The 21,317-nt window shown below is 48.7% G+C and overlaps 1 protein-coding gene and 1 long non-coding RNA gene across 2 annotated transcripts; one reads left to right on the forward strand and one right to left on the reverse strand.

Annotated features, from left to right (window-relative positions):
• The first annotated feature begins 1,232 nt into the window (after nt 1–1,232).
• Nucleotides 1,233–3,704, forward strand: LOC135805129 (uncharacterized). Its single transcript, XR_010551121.1, has 2 exons — nt 1,233–1,625; nt 2,683–3,704. It is a non-coding gene; the product is annotated as an uncharacterized LOC135805129 (long non-coding RNA).
• A 379-nt stretch (nt 3,705–4,083) lies between these two features.
• Nucleotides 4,084–18,254, reverse strand: LOC135805128 (uncharacterized). The gene is made up of 15 exons (XM_065319129.1): nt 17,351–18,254; nt 16,537–16,629; nt 16,209–16,270; nt 15,011–15,189; nt 14,039–14,166; nt 13,406–13,596; nt 12,819–12,975; nt 12,433–12,581; nt 11,998–12,253; nt 11,189–11,302; nt 10,627–10,907; nt 7,981–9,784; nt 7,194–7,449; nt 6,160–6,735; nt 4,084–4,989 (listed from the first exon to the last, which is right to left on the reverse strand). Exons 1-15 carry the CDS (start codon nt 17,801–17,803, stop codon nt 4,553–4,555), a joined length of 5,136 nt encoding a protein of 1,711 aa, XP_065175201.1. The 5' UTR covers nt 17,804–18,254; the 3' UTR covers nt 4,084–4,552.
• Nucleotides 18,255–21,317: the final 3,063 nt, after the last annotated feature.

Here is a 21,317-nt window from a genome sequence, read left to right on the forward strand (position 1 = left end):
GAAGTCAATGCAGGTCGCTGTGTGGTGGAGCTCGCTGCAAATCTTGCTACATGCACTTTCAATGATGGTGCCATGAGCCTTTGTCAAGTTCTTGAGAGAAATGTCGTGTTCTGTTGGCCATAACACCATCAAGGCACTGAAGAAGGAGGATACGGACCGCATTGCACATGCCGAAGTGGCCAGTTCAGCATTGCAAAAAAGCACAAGAAAGAAGAGGAGAAGAAAGAAAAAGGGCTGGGAAGAGCAAAGAACAGAGCAAGAAGGTGTCACATATGAGGCTGGTGGATTTTAGCTTGGTTTGGTGAGGTTTTGTTGCTGACATTACAGCTTATGCCTGCATTTTTGTCTGTTTTGGACCCCTTTTTTTCACTATTTTTAGCCTACTGCGAGTGTGTTTTCTGAAGTTTTCTCTTGGATAAAGTGTCTGGACACCCCCCAAAGTATACATTTTTGGAAAGGTGATGCCCAGGCCTAGGGCACCTGGGTGTTTTCAAGAGCAACACTTTAACTGGAACAATCTTTGCCCTCTCTCAAATGTTGCAACACGGTCGCGTATTATATATGTTGTTTTATAAGGTGTATTGTGCGTCCTTTTTTCCTTTGGATGGACTTCTGCTGACCCAGGTGCCCTTCCCCAGACCTAGATGGTTTGGATCCAACAAATTTAGACCCATCAAATAGTCTTTTCCTGGACATTTTTTTAAGAAAATGTGTAGCCCGTCATATCGACAGAAAGTGTACATTCTGATTTACATTTTCCAAGGATCTCGCAAAGCATGACAATATATTTTCTGCTGTTGCAATCACTACCCTTTCATCTGTGTGTGGAGAAAATTTGGAGTGATTTGCTTGTGTGGGACCAAAGTAATGCCTGTTCTTGTGCGGTCGGCCCAGATACAGCCGCGAAAAGAGTACTAGTACCTTAATTTTCCATTCTTCGCAATGGTGTAACAGATTTGTATCATAGTATCCGCCTTGTTGAAGAAATGTTTTGTGCTCTTGTTTGTTTTTTGAACATTTTTCATCAGAGTGAAGATAGTGATGCATTGAGAAAAATGAGGAAAAATACAATAGGACAACACCAGGGAGTCGTCAAATACTTGTATTTGCTTGTATTTGACGACTCCCTGGACAACACCTTTTTTCTTGTCAGCGAATGCCTAGCGCTAGCGCCTTTCTTGAAAGAAATGGTTTGTGCTTTTGTCCGGTTTCCATGGTTTCGCACTCACGCGCGAGATACGAGATTTTTGTTTGGCGAAAGTCTTTCAATTATTTTTGTTTTCAACATAATACTGTACATGTATCCATTTTCAAATCAGTTTTGAGCCCCAGGTCAGGAATCCTTCTGGTCAGTGTTCATGGTGTTGGCGGACGATGCTTGAGTGTTGGATTCCTGTCGAGGAGCCTCCGTATGTATCTGATATACAGTAAAGTGAAACTGCCGAGGGCTTCGCCATATTCAATTCTCTGCTACAGTGTACAACAGGATCACGTTTTTGGCACAATGAACTTTTGAAAAAGAGCATAAGAGAACTATTGTGCATTTGAATTATGGAAGACCCTGTACTGAACACTGATGAAGTGCGGGCCAAGGTGACACCTTACTCGGATATGCCATCAACAGTGTAAGTTTCAGCAAGACCTTGCTGTGTATTTGTATTATTTTGTATTTGTATTGTGGGTGGCGTCTCCTTCTCTTCTATATCCGTGATACAAGTACCGGAATACAAGTAATTTAGGTAATCATCTAGTTTAGTGTCCCAAATTATTAAGGACACAAAACTTCGAAACACACATTTATTTATTCTGCGCCCTGCAACAAATCAAAGGTGGAGCTAGCTGGCCGTGAATTCCAACCATGATCGAGCTAGAAGCATAAAAAAGGAAATGTTTTAAAAAATCTATTAAAAATGGAAAATGTGTCTAGGAGGGGAGTGACTGCTTAATACAAAATGCTGAAAGCAGACACAATTCTTCATGCATGTACTGTCTACATGAAGTCGAACGTTGGATCTAGAATAGTCGTACAGTGTTGTCGTGCGCCGAAGAACGACCAGGCTAGAATTATTCCACCAAGCACAGCATACCAATGCATACGCGGTGACTCAACTAACCATAGACTGTAATACGCAAAAACAAGAGCGGTCTAGGCTAGGAGGCTGATCCCCTAGGTCTTCGGCGACCGACTGTACTGTACTGTACATGAACGATCACAGTCAGCAGTACTGAACGCGAGCGATGGCAGTACATATGTATGACGTAACTCACTGCAAGCGATGACGGTGTATTTTACCAGAGTTCGTAACTCCACAAGCTCCAGTGTCAGTGCTATCCCTTGGAGTTATTTCGGCATCTTTCCAAACAGGGGGTGCAAATGTACTGATGTACTAAGACATATCAGTATTTGAAGCCTGTAGACCAGTATTCACAGCCTGGCAACTCTAAATTATGTGTGCACTTTAAAAAATCTTTACAAATGAAAAGTGTTTGCTCCCCACACCGGAGCTCGTGTTTTCCGCCGACTTGACTTGTGGGGAGTAAATACCTTTCTTATGTTATCATCGCCGAAGTCGCTACCACTATCTCGTACTTAAATCTTCGCGTCTATAAATCGTTGGGTTGCTGTGGAGATCAGGTGGAACTGGCAGTGCATGGAATACCCGTGTTTCTTCTCTGCCACAGATTCATGCTGCAAAGCCATCGGGCTAGTAGTCAGTTGCCAGCCATTGGCGATGATGAGTGCGGTGAGGATGTGTGCGGTGAGGATGAGTGCGGTGAGGATGTGTGCGGTGAGGATGTGTGTGATAGCGCTGGCCTGGGTAGTTACGTCAGTGCTGTTGTGGTCGGCGGTGTATCGCTAGCCATGTTCTACCTCGCTAACTTGTCTTAGTCACCAAACAAGGCCAGCCATGGTGTTGTGTACCAAGCAGCCCGTGTGCATACCGCAGCCAATGCTGGCAATGGTGTTGTGTATCAAGTAGTTGCCCGCGGGCTTACCACAACCAATGCCGCAGTGCTGTGTATCAACTACTAGTATCAAGCAGCCCATGTGCATACTGCAGCCAATCCCGACAATGGTGTTGTGTATCAAATAGCCCACGGGCATACTACAGTCAATGCCATGGTGGCGTGTATCTAGCAGAGCACACCTGCATGCCACTGCCACGCCTGCACACAGTGGTACAGTGTACATGTGGTACATGCCGGTATACGTAGAGAGTGATTGTACCCACTGGCAAGTATTTGTTGGGTTGTGCAAGTCAGTACATGGAGAGCAGTCTACACAGCACTCGGTGTATCTCCCGAGAATGGATCAGCAGTCTACACAGCACTCGGTGTATCTCCCGAGAATGGATCAGCAGTCTACACAGCACTCGGTGTATCTCCCGAGAATGGATCTTGACTCGCACTTTTTTTGTTTGTTTTAACCATTGAATCATTGTATGTGCGCTACGAAACTTGGTTGCTATAATTATATTGTTATTATTGCTGCTTGCTTTGCACATAGCCGCTTGCTGAGTGTTGCTACTGCTATTGCAGACTACTGCTGCTGCTGCTGCTGCCGTCGTCTTGGTAATAATGATGGTTTTGCCGTTTTTGCATTTTACAATGATTTTTGTTTTGTGTTCGGTAGACCCTGTGTTGACTTTCACAGGTCAGTATTCTTAGCAGAATATTTTTTGACTATTTATTATTAAACCCTCTTTGCAGGTGAATCAGTCTAAAGCACGAACGTACAGTGTACAGTGCGCGGTATGCTGATTGTAGCAATGATATGCATTTCGAAGGACATGCACGTGGTACTCAGCATAGAATAAGGCTACCGCAGCAATAATTTAGCGTCTTGGAGAAAGTAGTTTCAATATGGCAATGAACACAATCGATGGAATGCGAAGCTAGGTATGAGGGCTTTTCTTTCGATGCTCATCAGTGAATCTGCATAGCTGTACCCATAGCAGACCAAGCAATGCAGAAATAATTTAGCAGCATACTGTCGTTCTTACTTTGGCATTGTCTATGCTAGAAAATAACTTTAAAGAATGGTTTACCTCAATTAGAATGCAACTATCAATGCAGTGGTGGTTGAATTTACTGAAACTGTTCCTTTTTGAAACGCCTTTTAGAGTGCACAGAAAACTAACTTAGGACACAGAAGCAAAAGAATAGGTACTTCGCATGTTTGCAGACACAAGGAATGTTTTTCAAGAATTTACGCTATCAGTTCGAGTCTTCTTTGTCATTCGGGTCAGGGAAAGTCTCCGTGTACATTGCAATTTACGGCTGGTAGCAAATGGTGGAGCACAGTCGGCACCAGATCCAGCTGGTCCGAACCTGCACGCTTCAAGCTGTGTTCAATAATAAATTAAAATCCTTGTACCGGTCCCCAAATCAGAACGTGTAATGGCGATACATTCCTCACTTGAAGAAGATGGCAAGAAATCGAATAATAGACTAAATGCATCAGTCGGGAAGATTCAAGCGGCCATGAGTGTAATAGGTGCCGGGAACGTTTTATCAAGTACACTCATGTAACTTTCAAACTATCTCTCATCTACTGCTGTCCGTTGATTTTCTGACCACTGGAACCTGCGGCTAAAGGAGTGCCATCAGCGGAACTCCATTGACTAGTGTGAATTCTGCGCACTACTGGGTGATCTGTGCCGTAGAGGCGACTGCCTATGCTTGCCCAGCGACGGTAGTGCTGCAACGAGGCGGAGCGCTCGCCCTGGCACTGCAGCACCATGGCAAGATGATGATGCACCTGCGAGGTGAGCTGGTGATCCTCTCCAATGTGCTGCACGGCTAGGGACAGGGCCTCTTCTAGCTGCTGTCTGGCATTCCGAAGTTCACACGCCTGGTGGCCCGGTGCAGCCGCACGACTCGCGGAATCGCCCGTCCGTGTTGTGATTGCAGCCATGGAGGACGCCGTGGCGAGTTCGATGAGTGCCTCAATTTGGTGCGGAACATCGCCCAGCTTCTGGTACGTGTCTGCAAGCGACACACACACACACACACATGCAAGCGTGCACATGCACATGCACACACGCACACACACACACACACACACACACACACACACACACAATATTGCATCACTCCAGACTAGAGAGCCATTCATCTGCTTTATCATCAAGAGTACATTATCCAAGAGTGTGTAGTCCCTACAACTAGTACAAGCCCAGGGTGTGTAGTCCCTACAAGCCCAGGCCGGTGTGTACAGTAGTTTCTGACTACAAGTAATTTAAAATTATACATGCATGTAGCTGGCATGCATGTAGCTGGCATGCATGTAGCTGGCATGCATGTAGCTGGCATGCATGTAGCTGGCATGCATGTAGCTGGCATGCATGTAGCTGGCATGCATGTAGCTGGCATGCATGTAGCTGGCATGCATGTAGCTGGCATGCATGTAGCTGGCATGCATGTAGCTGGCATGCATGTAGCTGGCATGCATGTAGCTGGCATGCATGTAGCTGGCATGCATGTAGCTGGCATGCATGTAGCTGGCATGCATGTAGCTGGCATGCATGTAGCTGGCATGCATGTAGCTGGCATGCATGTAGCTGGCATGCATGTAGCTGGCATGCATGTAGCTGGCATGCATGTAGCTGGCATGCATGTAGCTGGCATGCATGTAGCTGGCATGCATGTAGCTGGCATGCATGTAGCTGGCATGCATGTAGCTGGCATGCATGTAGCTGGCATGCATGTAGCTGGCATGCATGTAGCTGGCATGCATGTAGCTGGCATGCATGTAGCTGGCATGCATGTAGGGGGCATGCATGTAGCTGGCATGCATGTAGGCATGCATGCCTACATGCATGTAGGTATGCATGCCTACATGCATGTAGGCATGCATGTAGGCATGCATGTAGGCATGCATGTAGGCATGCATGTAGGGGGCATGCACAGACACTGTCACAGGTACTTTAACCTCATTATCACATCTAACACTGAGCTAACTTATGCTTATTCCTGAAGAAGCCGATATGAGGCGAGGCTTTCTATTCCTACCAGGCCTATGTTCAAAGTTCAAACCAAGCATTTCAATGTACGTCAACAGCAAAACCTGGCCTATGTTTCCGAACGTCCATCTATAAAATCACCCGGCTTCAAAACATTCTTTCCTTCAAGACAGTCGAGTATGCCCACCCTTACCCAGGCAGTGGTTTGCCGCTCGTTGTGAAAGCTGAAGGTACTTCGGCCTTTCGTCACTGCCATCATTCGATTTGATTGTCGACAGCTGCTGACTATGCTTGCAGAGCAGCGTGGATGCTCGCGCCATCAGCAGCAGTCCTCTCTCGCTGTCTCGGTCTGAGCTGCTGTGAGGATGCTCCCCACCTGGCCACCAGTCGTGACCTGATCGGTTTGACAACGGCATTGGTAACACTGGCGTTGGGGAAATTCCTCCCAGACTGTCACGCCGCGACACGATAATGCTGGACTTGCGGCTGCTGCTCGTGCTGCTGATTCCAGCGTCGCTGCCGTGGCGGGCATGGTGGTGGCGGCGGGGTAACTGAAGAAACGACGGCAGGGCGGTCTGGATAAGATCCACTGCCTTCTGTGCCTCAGCGAGCGCCTTTTGACTTATTTCAGCGGCAGCAAGTTGCATCGATTGCTTGAGTTGCTTGTGGTAGGTTGCCCACTTATCGTCGCTGCTGTCTGAACTCATCTCCACTCTAGGATGAGCACTTGTGCCTCCGCGATCAAAACTGGTCAGCTCTGATGAGAAACCTAAGTCACACAAACGAAAGCAGTAAGAATAATCAAGTTTCAGCCTGCACACGCACACACACACCTCAGACCTCAGACCTCAGACATGCCCATCGCGGAAGCGATGATAGCGAACAGCTATGTTAGACATAGCAACACACACACACACACACACACACACACACACACACACACACAAACACACACACAAACAAACACACACACATACATGCGTACACGCACGCACACACACACACACACACACACACACACAAACAAACACACAAACACACACACAAACAAATACACACACACATACATGCGTACACGCACGCACACGCACACACACACACACACACACACACACAACCAAGACAATGTAAGGACACGTCTATGGATTCTACTCATACATGTCGGATTGTCAGAAGGTAAGCATGAAGGCATAGGCTGTACCCTAGCCGTCCATCTAGCATACTGACCTGTCATGCCATCATCATCTGGTGCACACACAACAAACGGATGCGTTGTGGCAGTGTCAATCATGTGACCTTCAGCCACAGTTCCTGAACTTAGCTGCTGCTCAAAGCCAGGCAAATGCATTTGGGTGGCCATGATCTCATCAGTCGGCACATCCATATTCTGCACCTTGGCATGGTAGACCTCTGCCAGGGCTAGGTGAACTGTTGCCATATCCTTAGGCAAGCCATCCACATCTAACAACTCCAGAGCCTCCTTCTGCAATGTGATGGAAAACAAGTCAAACACGTCCATAGCAGAGACTCTAGTTGATCAATGCGTGGTGCCATGACTGGCCCTGAAGAATATTCCCGATCTGACACAGGGCAATGGTGCATCGCATGGCGAGAAAGTGTTCAATATTTCGAAATGTACCTTGGCACTTGATTCCGTTAGTGCACAATTCTGAAGTACGTGCTTACGCAGATACTGTCGCAGTCAATTGAGACGAGTTTAGTTTTCTCTCTATCTCTATCTCTTTCAATCTCTCTCTCTCTCTCTCTCTCTCTCTCTCTCTCTTCGCTCACTTCCAAACCATCCAAGTGAACTAAAGTGGACTGCAATTCACTGTGAGTCAGTGTGGCGTACCTACATGTATGTTGGTACTTGTTCAATATTAGTAAAAAAAACGGGCAGCTGCGGTGTAAATGAGCCATCCATCAAGTGTAATGATGTCTGCATGCAGCATTGGTAAAGGCTAGCATGTACAGGATGCGTGCCGGGTAAGGCGGTACTGTATACTGTACTTACCAAGAGTAGCTCTGCCTCCTCTAGACCACCCATGTAGAACATCAGCTGAGCACACTTGGTATGCTGGAATGCCGCCTCCACTGTGCTGGCCTTCTTCTGCATGTCCTCCAGTTCACGCCGATACTCAACAACGGCAGCACCTGCCCCACCTGCCTGTTTCCAACAGTAGAGAAGAATCCCGAGGTCGTGCGGATTGAAGATCCTGGTGAACGTCGGCCATCGACTTAGACAACGCCGCAGCTGTGTCACATTGCACGTCTCCTCAAGGTGAAATGGCAGTTCCTCAGCTCGCCGCTCTTCGTCGTCCGTTTCTTCAAAGAAACCAGCCAGTCGCTCGTGCCACCAGCCGTAGCGCTGTCGAGCCAACTGCTTATGGTTGCTGTGCTGTGCGCCGTATATTGTCTGTGTGACTGCTGCTCCATTCTGTTCGTTTCTATCAAACGCATCCTCTTTTTCCCCGTGTTCTGCATCCTGGACTGGCTCCACGCCTTTGTGAGCTAGGTGTAAATTGAACTGACTTGCTCTCCTGTGAGCAAGGGTGGTGACGGTGTGTTGCTGCGACTGGCCAAAGTGGCTGTTGGCGGCATTGTAGAATTCAGGCGAGTTCAAGTAGAACGGGAACTCTTGCCTGTCGGACGGACTTCGACTGAAGTAGTACGCCTGGATAACGTCGTGGTAGACTGTGTGGGATATGGCCCATCTGGCTTCCGCACGATCTCCAACACGTCGTATCCACGGGCGCAGGTGCCGCAGCAGACTGGCCCACACCAGAGACGGCAAGTCGGGTGGTGGCGGCGGCGGATGCTGCTGGAACAGAGAGCGCTTGTCGTATCGGCTCTTGCTCATGTACGGATAGCGCCGTCGCATGCCAGCACCAGCACTAGCAGCAGTGCCAGTCCCAGCAGCATTAGAAGACGTGTCAGGGTTTTGCTGCGTAGATCGTGATTGGAACGATGCACGTGAGCTGAGCTCACCGAGGCGGTCGATGTGCCAGTCGGAGTGAACAAGTCCAGGCACTCTGGCTGACTGAGGCATGGTGCGTGCTTGTGTCCCGGACCCTGATGGCGACGGCTGTGTGTTTTCCGGCTCGTCGCCCACTTCATCAGTTCTGTCGAGTCCTGTCTGCAGTGAAGAGGAGATGCGGTGGCCAACAGTCAGTGCCGATGTTGATCGCGCCGCCGGCATTGACATTCTCCTACGCTGCTGCGGCATGCCTTCGAGAAATGCCTGCATCTGGTCACTGTTGTAGCTCCGCTGTCTCGACCTAGGTACAGATCCCGGTGGTGGCAGTTCCGTGCTACCATCACCTGAGTTGATGTTGTCATCGGTACTTGTATGGACACTCTGATGCTGAGACCTTTCCGGAATACTCTGCTGGGATTGGCCATGGTCCTCCTCATCGCCGATCGTGTCCTCTATCCTCCCGGAATCACTCTGCTCTGGCACAGCTCTGAGCGGGTGAGCTCCACTGATGGGAGAGTTCGGCAGGGGCATGTCATTATCCTCTCTTACTTCGTCGGCAGAGCTTGGGCTCCTCGCCTCACCTGATAGCCGTGCAACATCACTTTCAGATGAGAACTTGCCCTTGCTAGCCTTCAGTCTGCCAGTGAGTTGCCGATGGTGGTGGTGGTGGTGGCTGGTGTTCGCTGGAGCTGTAGTGGCGCACGCAGCACCCAGCATCTTCAGTAGCTCGGACTCCAGAAGGCCAGACCTTGAGCAGTGCAGCAAACACATCGTTGCAGCAATCAACACTTTGGGAAACTCGGGAAGCAGCTCCAGCTCCACAAGTCCATCGGTAAGCATCCTGTCAACAACCACACAGCACAGTAAAGGTGTACATGAGATCATTGCAATGCATGCTGGGGGAGATCTAGGGTCTTACTCTTACCACCCAGGAAGGTTCTTCCCCTCCCACTACATGACACTGGAGCAAGGCGTAGGTATGGTTGATACAGCTGTTATGTATCATGTGCAGCATGTCGGTACATACAAGGTTCATTACACCAACAACAGTACCACTAGTGATCACCTATTATATAAGTACTTAGACTGCAACCGCACGACGCTGAAAACTGAGTGCATGTATGCCAACTTAAATTAAAGAACTTGCGGCCGCACTACACAGCACATCATTTTTTTTAAGTAAAATGAAACATGGTAAAAAAATAAAAATAAAGTAAATTATCGTGTCCGTTCCCGAAGGGAACTCACGACGGCCGCTAACACCCGGTAAACCCTAGCGGCAGATGCAGCGCCTAACGGTGGGGGTGAGTGGGTAAGTCTCACAACCACTGGCACAAGTGCCAAGAACGACCCCATTAGCTGCATCCATGTACCCCTTGTGCCTGGCCACAAGTTCCCAGTTGACTGTGGGTAGCAGCACGGCTAGAAAAACCGCTCCCAGGCAGGACTTGAACCAGGTACCTCTCGTATCTCAATCATGGTCTTTGACCAACCCACTGTGCCTGCCTGGTAATGAAACATGGTAGCTCTGCACAACTTTGAGACTATGACCTGGAATGATGGAAACTGATGGTGTATGACTGTTACATGCAGTTTTCTACCTGGCGCAGCTGCAGCCTTAGGTCTGCAACAACATGCGTTGATTTGTTTAAGAACTTCACAATGACAATTGTTCTTCCTCACCCGACCAAATCATTATGCACTATGGTTTCCATTCTTTGCTCCAGCTCCAGCAGGCCGGCATCCGTATTGGCCATGTAGAATGACGACAGTTGACGGCAGGCCTCCGTCACCGCCATTGGCGTCCGGTCTTCCATCATGTCGATGAACTCGTACAGCTTGGTAGCGCCGAGACGAGAGCAGAGGGACTGGGGCAGCTGGTGACGCACCATGCTGAGGCAGTCCTGCCGACGGGGCATCTCCAGCTGAATGACCTCGGCCTGTGGATAGTGCGATCGAACAACCTGTGGACATTGACAAACACACACACACACACACACACGCACACACTCACACACTCACACACACACACACACACACACACACACACACACACACACACACACACACACACACACACACACACACAGGAACACATGCGTGGTCGTGCCACCACGCGCAAGGCCAGCCCTATAGACAGCGCGTATTGTGCATGCCGTGCTGAATGGGTAGTAATTATCTATTTCCTCCTCGTATTATTTTTAAGCATCACCAATGCACAACTACGTGACATAGTGCTTCTTACCTTCCAACATTTGTTGTTCGTCTCCCTTTGACTACATGTCAAAACGAGGCGCAAGTTTTCCGGCAGATTTCGAGGAAGCCACTTTTGCAAGTAGTTGCTCTGGGAGTCATTGATCTGGGCAAGTAGAGTTAGAAGACCACAGACCAACAGACCATGCACAGTATTATCAATACCAAGGCTGATGCATGGTTTGAAGGCAGGGGTGGGAATAATAATAATAATACATTGAACCGGCATCCTAGAAAAGAGTATTACATGGCTTTTGCATTGTCTTCACATCGGCAATACTCCCGGCAAATAGACCTCCAATCTAATGTCATGTGATTTTATGTCCTGTTACCAAGAGTAGATAAACAAGAGTGTGCAACTCCGGATCTCTTCTGCACAATCTGCAGATACCCCGCCCGTGGCGGAATTTTTTGTTGACGTCACCTTTTTTCAGAAGAACGCGCATTTTGCCCCAGAGCAGTGTGAGAGCACGTGCTGGGCACCAACTTTGTAATGTAAAGCCCGGCCAAGTGCACGAGGAAAAACTTTCCAAAAGACTCGCAGCGCGTGCATCGCCGAAAAGATTACGTCAACAAAAAATTCCGCCACGGGCCAACCCATCCCGGAGTTGCACACTCTTGTTTATCTACTCTTGATATTACCGGTATGTGAAATATGTGTTTGGGTGTTTTGGTGCATAGCAGTACTGGGGAAATACCATGCTGTTCATACATGGAACACAGGGGACATAGGGGTTCCATTGCAGTCCCTAAGGCTAAGATCGGCTCGGTGATTTCAAGTACACGTGCCGGTATGACTACCTGGTCAAGTTGGTCGATGAAAATGACGAGGCGTTCTGCTGAGCGTTTACCGAGCAGCTCAGCCACTTGCAGTGCAAGCTGTGTCAAGTCAGATGGTAACTTCCCAAGGTGAAACCTGTGCAGCTCCGAGATGTCCCAGATGCGTTGCAGCAGCACTGTCAAGTCTCTGGAACGAGGCTGAGCACCAGAAAAGTGGTAGAACACGGCCGAGCTCTTGCCAGCCTCGATCATGGAGGACAGTGAGGCCTGAAGATGCCTGGACACAGCCAGTGAAGGAAATAGGCAACACAACAGTTAAACTCACCAACTGCAGCGCAACATCCGTAAACATGGCAGCTTTTGCATCTCACCTGTCCCATCTCTGTTTCATGGACAACTTTAACTGAAATCATCACTGTGTGTGTTGGGGGCCAGGGGGGCATCATTGTGGCTTACCCTCGTTGTCCATGCATGGTGTATAGATGTCCGGTGTTCTTCAGCAGCTGACGTACACAGTGTGACAGTACTCCAGTTTTGCCACATCCTGGGTATGGCGAGCAAATCAGCAGTGGCGACGGACCTCCCTGATTTATGTAAGCTTGAACCTGCACATCAACAACAGCATCAGTGCAAGACTCGAAGCAGGTTGGATCCACAGCCATGATCACAGCCTAAACAAAGTGACAAGTAAATAGCCTGGGTGCAGAACCCTTGTGCAATCAGAAAGATCAAGTAAAACCTGATAATGCCATTTAAAAAACGTACCGATACCATTATTGTATTGATGCAATCTGGGCTACACTGTTGACATCGTACCACAATTATAACATTCAAAAACAAACCTGTCGTTCAACTGCCTTGAGATGCGGCAGTATTGGCCGGCTTATGTAGTCTGTCACATTGCGGGAGAGCTCTTCATTCTGTTGTTTGCAATACCTCTCCATGATGTCCACTGTTGGACTCTCCATACCGGCCGTTGTCTGGAACTGCTTGCGAATTCTGCATTCAGGTCAGATTTGAGCGGCAACAACCAACCCCAGTCATTCGTCCACTCCACAATTTAGCACCGAGAACCGATTTTTACGCTGTGCTGTGTTTGGGAATCAACTTCCTATTATTTGCTAAACCAATGGACCCGCTACTATAACAGCATGGTAGGCCACGTCCTGCTGAATTCCATCTTCATCCTGGCAACAATGGCATTGCATCAAGCCTACAGGTTTGATTGGTAATGGCTTGCTTCAACTCTACACATCTGAAAGATCTCGCTTCCACTGCAGGCTAAGACCATGTCCACTAGAAAAAAGGTTACTTATCACCAGCGCTTTGATACTCCGAATCCAACCAAATCTAGCCCAGATAACATGACAATGACTAAGGCTAATAATGGGTACCAGTGTCACCGTCATACAGTGCCACACTCACTCACCTCGCTTTGAAGAACGACTGCACATGGTTGCCGCAGACTTTCAGTCCTTCCAGTGCTAAATGCCTGCTGCTGCAGCAGCTGGTGGGGCTGCCTGCGCTGTGACCTTGATCTGGGCTGACACTGCCGGTACTGTCACCTCCCGCTGGCTGGGACTGCACTGAGGCTGAACACTTGTATGTTATCACTTGTTCCTGCTTGACAACATTCATTTGAGTAATGTAGAGAGAGATACAGTATGAAGCTAGTGCCACATAAAGGACAAGGACTTGATCCCTGTGAAGGCCGCTGAGTGTGTACAACTTGATACTATTCAGTCATTCCAAACACCAACAACCAATTGCCAACTCAATCATCACTGGTAGCAGACATGTTGATAGAGTGAGTCGCACAGAGTACAAGTGGTGAAGGTACCAAGGTGCACATTGGATTATAACAACAGACTGATTCTTACGGCTAAATTTCTGTTGTCTCTTAGCAAGTCCACTCTGAAAATTGGGGTTTTGTGACAGATCGAAAGTGCTATCTTCAGTGATCACCCGGCTCTGAAACTAAGAGAGGTAATCGGGTATGATGGCTTGTAAAGAAGTAATGTACTCTGCCAAATGTGCATAGCATGGAATAAAGATGACTCACCGGAAAGCGCTCCATCAGCTTGTGTTTGAAGTGTTTCACGCCGGCCTGCATGTAAACATCTTCATAGCAGTCTCGCGCTGCTTCAGGCAGGCTGTCTAAAAAGCTACGGTCGCGGAACAGGAACAGAGCTGCATGCCATTGCACAAAAAAAGAAGCAGCGTAATGATCCGTGAACAGTACATGACGCTGTAATGCGCGAATGGAGAGATCATGAGTGCTGCAACTGAGCTGCAAGTGAAATCACCTCTTCAATCAGTTTCAGCAGTGATCTTGTACATGCATGAAGGGTAGATGCAGCTCATGGTGAGATACACTTGTCAGAGGGACACCACACGCCCAGCAGCCCTGTAGCTCATGGTGAGATACACTTGTCAGAGGGACACCACACGCCCAGCAGCCCTGTAGCTCATGGTGAGATACACTTGTCAGAGGGACACCACACGCCCAGCAGCACTGTAGCTCATGGTGAGATACACTTGTCAGAGGGACACCACACGCCCAGAAGCCCTGTAGCTCATGGTGAGATACACTTGTCAGAGGGACACCACACGCCCAGAAGCCCTGTAGCTCATGGTGAGATACACTTGTCAGAGGGACACCACACGCCCAGCAGCCCTGTAGCTCATGGTGAGATACACTTGTCAGAGGGACACCACACGCCCAGCAGCCCTGTAGCTCATGGTGAGATACACTTATCAGAGGGACACCACACGCCCAGAAGCCCTGTAGCTCATGGTGAGATACACTTGTCAGAGGGACACCACACGCCCAGCAGCCCTGTAGCTCATGGTGAGATACACTTGTCAGAGGGACACCACACGCCCAGCAGCCCTGTAGCTCATGGTGAGATACACTTATCAGAGGGACACCACACGCCCAGAAGCCCTGTAGTGTGAATGGGAGCTCACAGTTGTATTTTGGAAGGGCCTTGAAAACACCTCGGAAAACATTGCGGTCCTTCCATCACCTTACCGTTGGGCGATTTGTTCCGGTATACGGCATGCACGCACATCATCTCCAGCAGCGAGAGGCCATGTATCCAGCCAAACTGCTTCTCCACAGCAGGGGGTACATCATTTCTTTCTGGAATCCAGCCAAGTGTTTCGGACATCAAGCCCAGAAAGAGTGTTGGTACGCCATCCTCGGTGCATCTGCAGAATCAAAACATGCGGATAGGTACACTTAGACAGTCATGTGTGACTAGTATACATTATACTGACAAGCAGAGCCGGTAACAGGGTGGGGGGGGGGGGGGGTAAGGAGGACCCAGAGAGATGGGATGGGGCGTGGGGGAATCAGACTAACCTATGTTAGGCATTCCTGATTGGCATTGCACAGGGCAACAGGCAACTATCCGGCTGCCCTTGCTCACTGAGATGCTAGAAAATACCTTATGGGCAGTCCGTGTGAAAGTGTGTGATGCTTGTTGATGGCATTGGAGCCTGCAGGACCGGCGGAAGCAGTTTTTGGCTGGTCCGGCTATACACTATACACTGTACTAGTACCCTAGGCTTTTATACAGTTTGTGTAGGATATGATCATGGGTAGGCATGACCTGCTCATCAGTAAACACATCAGTGTAGGATATGATGGGGAGGCATGACCTGCTCATCAGTAAACACATCAGTGTAGGATATGATGGGGAGGCATGACCTGCTCATCAGTAAACACATCAGTGTAGGATATGATGGGTAGGCATGACCTGCTCATCAGTAAACACATCAGTGTAGGATATGATGGGTAGGCATGACCTGCTCACCAGTAAACACATCAGTGCAGGATATGATCGGTAGGCATGACCTGCTCACCAGTAAACACATCAGTGTAGGATATGATGGGTAGGCATGACCTGCTCATCAGTAAACACATCAGTGTTGGTAGCCAATAAGTTGGTCCGGCCACGGCCTGACCAACGTGACCGGTTCCGCTGGGCCTGATTGGAGGTATGCAACATGTCCTTCCACTGGCACCGGCAGGCTGAACAGTATACTCAGGCTTGCACGGACCAATATAATTACGTAAACATGATGTTAAATGGGTAAAAGTGTTGCGTCAAAATTAGCCCCGTGTTTCGCGAGTCAATGCTCTCTTCTTGCGAATCACTGCCTAGTCGGCTTGCCCCTGGAGTCACAGTTCACAGTTACAGCTTGCACTTGCATGAACACATTACCTGTCTATTTCCTCCATGCAGAGCTGTAGATATGCAGAACTTGTTGGTTCCTTGTCCAGGGACTGCAGAGAGCACCCGGAACAAAATGCAGTTGTTGGCAAATAGGGTCATCCCCGGGAGACAATTGAATATCTGGAAGCCAGTCTTCTCCGGATCAGATCAGCCAGAAATTGACAACCGGGGCTTAATGCCATGCCAATGCTATCACGATGAAGAAATTACATGACTGGAAGCAAAAGAAATCATTATGGCTGAGTGATTTTATGCTAATAGTAAGTGACAGATGGGCGAGCAGTTGAACACTGCTAGTCAGCTGATATTAACTTACAGAAAATAAGTCAACAATGATGAGGTGGATGTGCTCCACTTCACACCAGTGTTGAAGAACGCGAAAGGCATGGTCATGAAGACTCCGGCGCTCCTGAAAACAGCAATCACCACAAATAGAACAGTACAATCCTTACTACTAGTATTTTATAGGGCTGCAACGGGTAGGGGTTTGGTCGGGTAATGGGTTCGGGTATTTTATCCGTGTAGCACGGGTATCCTATCGGGTGTTTTTGACATAGCTCGTACAGTGAGTGTGCACTTGCGCTACATAGAACGTGTACAGTAAGCACGTAGCCGTGCTTTTCAGATGCACCGTTGCAAAAACACGGTACTCCAACTACCCGATCGGGTTCTCAGGAACAACTTGCCGCTACCCTATAACCCGACTTAATTACGGGCAGCATGGGTACCCTACTACTGGATGACACCCCGGTAGTACTATTGTATCACTGTCTGTATCACTGTCTGTATCACTGTCTGTATCACTGTCTGTATCACTGTCTGTATCACTGTCTGTATCACTGTCTGTATCACTGTCTGTATCACTGTCTGTATCACTGTCTGTATCACTGTCTGTATCACTGTCTGTATCACTGTCTGTATCACTGTCTGTATCACTGTCTGTATCACTGTCTGTATCACTGTCTGTATCACTGTCTGTATCACTGTCTGTATCACTGTCTGTATCACTGTCTGTATCACTGTCTGTATCACTGTCTGTATCGAACCACACCAAGCCTAGAACATTCAACAAGGCAGATGCGCACAATCATGGGAATATTCAAGGCAAACTGGTCTTCACTTGGCCTTACCGCATGGAAATCGTGTAGGGGTGCACAAACAAACAGCCTAAGTGTAAGCCAGCCATTGCTCCTCGACTCTCTGCTCGGTGCTGTGGACTGAGACCATAGCTCAGTACACTCAGCATCACTCAGTGATGTGCCATCCACCAGGTCCCACAAACTCTGGGCATATGCACCATCCAGGTTATCGCCAGCAACACCAGTACCAGCACCACCGTCAGGCGAGCGGAATAGCTCCAGTGATCGGCTGGTGGCAAGTTGGAACACTTGGTGCCGGGCAGTTGCTGTCAAGCCATTGTTACCGAACCCTTCTTCACCCGCACCATCATCACCATTGACGATGATGATTGGGCTGGCGGGGTTGGCATCGCAACAGCCTACGGGATGAACTCGTCCATGGTGTCGACGGCGGCGTTGGCGATATCCAAGGACACTCCGAACACTACTTGGGACGCTGCCCATTGGTACCCTTGCACACACAAGAAGCCGACTGCTCACATTGGACAATGCAATAAAGGGTCACGGCCCAATATTGGCGAACGTCTTATTGGAGGTGGCATAGCAAATTGGGAATGTACGTTGTGCAGGTCATAATGCTAATAATGCGATGATCATCTCGAGTTGTATCATTCTGCACTGCAGCTCCACGCTGGTGCACGCCATCATCTGCAGCACTACAACTGAGTAATGTTCTCCTATTCAAACCAGCAGCACTGCAATGGTCCACACCGGCGGTTTGGTGCGATGACTGTTCTCCCACTTCACCATGAAGATCGATGCCGTCCAATTCCAGTGCTTCATTGATTCGATCAAATCAGAAAATTCAGCCTGGTAAGTTAGAAGTCACCATCACCGCCAACACTGAATAGGTCTAGACAAATCAGGAGCTGAGGTGCTGGTGCCCTTCAAGGACCATAGGCTGGTGCCCTTCAAGGACCATAGGTAGATGATTCGCTTCGGTTGTTTGAAGAATAAGGCCGTAAGGGCGAACCAAGTCGACGGTGTTCCGCGTGTCAACGAGATAAAGAGAGGTCCGTCATCGCTTTTCGGATTCCGCTGAAGTCACGGTCCAACGCGTAGAAGACGATGGACACGGCGCGGGAACGGAGTGCCACAGACCTGCTATCGCCGTGGGGCGATGCGTAGTTCCAGTTATGATCATGCTTGGTTATCCTCACAGCGGATTCGGCTAACTTTGCAAACTGATGCAGTGATGGCCGTAGAACGTCAGGGTGGTCCATCAGTGGACAATTCCCACGCTCCGTCTGTTTACATCCACGACAGTCTTGTATCGGGCTGGTGACACATTGAGTAATTGCGGTGTTGCCACGGTATTCCAGCAGCTCAGGACAGTCCTCTGCCTCCAGTGGACTGAAAAAGCATGGTGGAACCACACAGCTTGCCATCCACGAAGCGCAAAGGGCCACCCATCACGGTTGATTTGTTACTCGTCCTGTCGTCAGTTCGCTCTTCGGGGTATTCGTGTGTTTTGATGACTCTGCACCAAACTCTGTACTCGTAGTCCGGCTACTGCGGCAGCACTGAGCACACGGACAGGGATGGACGGGAGTACGGATAGGAGGTTCGTGGTAGGTGACTGGTCTAAACACAAACAGTGGATGAGGACACACTGCACAGTGCGCACGCCCTCGCCACTACCAAGTAAGGACATCATCATTAGTATCATTAGTACATTACCGAATTTACCGGCATCACTGCATCAGCGTCACCATGGTCACCATGCGGAATGATCACGATCTCCACTGACAGTCACAGTCAGTGACAGTGTACTTGGTCAAAACCTCCAAGTGGCGATGGTTCATTGGTTGACAGGTCAATCAGGGCGCGTGATCTCCGCGTTTCCCCTTCATGCAACCGCGCAAACCGTCCGTAGATCATGGTAGACTGCGGAGTCCGAACACTGAAGCCTGAACTGAAGCCAAGGGAAGCAACTAAGACTAAGTAATTACTCTTCGTTGAAATGGTCCAGTTACTACTAGCATGTTTGAGTTTGTGGGGCTTGTTTAGTTTAGGCCGGAGGCTCTAAGCTTATTGAGCGGAGGGGATCTCCTCCCATAGAGAAAGACTACTGTCAGTACTGATACAATCATGCACAGCCGGCCTGTCAGTGAAACCTGCCTTAGCCGACCACGCACGGGCCCTTTAATAATGTGGTCCCCGTGACCCGTGTACAGGCGGTCCCCTTATCAAGGGTCTTATGCATTTATTTATTTAGTTTTAAAAGGATTCCCCAAAGGCTGTTCGCCTGTCGAGGGGTTTCTTGTTTTCGCTTGAGTGATGAAATACGTGGGATGGGAAAATTGGTAAGAGAGGGAGGAAGAGAAAAGCAGAAGAAAAATTATGGCGTCAAGGTCAAGTCTTTGCAAGAGTACGAGTATCGATGCTGCAAAAAAAGCGCATACGAAAAAGTTATATTAGCGGAAGGGGGGGGGGGGTACTAGTGTCCATTGTGTTGTGGATTTCCGATTTGGTCCGGGACTTTGTGGGCCTCTAGGACAGGTGGTTGCCTTTTCAGAGTGGTCGCCAAGCTTGACAAGTACTAGGTTCCACTGTACTCTTTGTATGCTTGGTCGTAGTTCTTTCTCTTCTGAGCTAGCTACTCGCGAAAGGAAGTTTTCATGATATCCGACACCTCCGAGTTTCTAGCAAGCATGTATTGTGATCTCGTCCATGGATTCAGATATCAAAGTGTCAGCGGCTTTGAAATAGCTTGAACCCTTCCTTGCTTCTGTAAGTGTGCGCAAGTTTCTAGGCATATGCGGATAATGCCGGCAGAAAAATTGGCAGAATTCGGTACTTTTTCTGGTAAGTTTCATGCATGTTTGGTATGTGGATAAAGAAATGGAGCAGAATTCGAGGAATTGCCCGCCATAAGGTTTGTATGGTTCTGCCAATTTCACTGCTCTTCGAGCATTATCCGCCAATGCCTATGCGCAACACTATCTTCATACCCAGCTCCGGGAGATGCATCGCTTACCACATTCTTGTATATTCTGATGAATTGGGCGTTGCGCCCTACGTGGTAGCTCGTGCTTTTCTTGCCGACTTGAATTCACGTTTGACTGACTCACGACTGCCATCCAGAGCACACGAGAAGCCCATCGAACCTTCCACTCGGCAAACCTGCAAGAAAACCGACCACTCCGTGTTCAGTGTCTCGGGGAATTCACCCCTCATCAGTTGTGTTGAGCTTGAGTAGGCTAATGACATTTGTGGTCCGAGAGCAATGCATTATGTACATGTAGTTACAGCCTCTTTTACGGGCAAAATACACACTATGAATATGTTTTCCCAAGTGTTCCACAAAAATTCATGTAGTACTCTCCAAGCAAAACATCACGAGGGATACCAACCTACATTCCGTTTCCAGCGCGACAAACACCTCAAAGAAAAACCTCTTCTTCGTACAGTGAGTTGTCCCCAGCACGGGCTTGCTACCACTTCATGGTTTGGAGGCAAGAACGTTGTGAATGGCCTCAGGCTGATGATCAGCGCTTGTTCTACACCTACATGAGCGACACTGACTCAAGCTGCTGACTGAAGTTCGCCAGGGGTTTGTCGCTCTGGAAACGGTGTTTCACTGCAAGTTGGTATCCCTAGTGATGTTTTGGCTCGGAGAACACTGCAAAATTAATGGAGTGCTCTCGGAGCACAAATTTCATTAGCCAGCTGCCTACTCAAGCTCAACTGATGAGGGGTGAACACAGTTGGCAGTGAAAGCGGGAGCTCAGAGTCCCCCATAGGCCAACACACCTATTCCTGAAGTATCGGCGGAGTCGCTACAAACCTCTTCTTGTACATCCTATCAAGGATAACACTAGTACAAGTACAAGTAGTAGCAATGGTAATAGTGTAAGACAGCGTAAAGGCATAAGCATTATGTACAGAACATGTACGCTCAATCTCCGGACAGCTACATGTAGCTGTTTCGACCTTTTAAAAGTTTAACTCAAAG

Source organism: Sycon ciliatum, chromosome 1 (assembly GCF_964019385.1).
Source record: "Sycon ciliatum chromosome 1, ocSycCili1.1, whole genome shotgun sequence".
In the NCBI taxonomy this organism is placed as follows: Eukaryota; Metazoa; Porifera; class Calcarea; order Leucosolenida; family Sycettidae; genus Sycon; species Sycon ciliatum.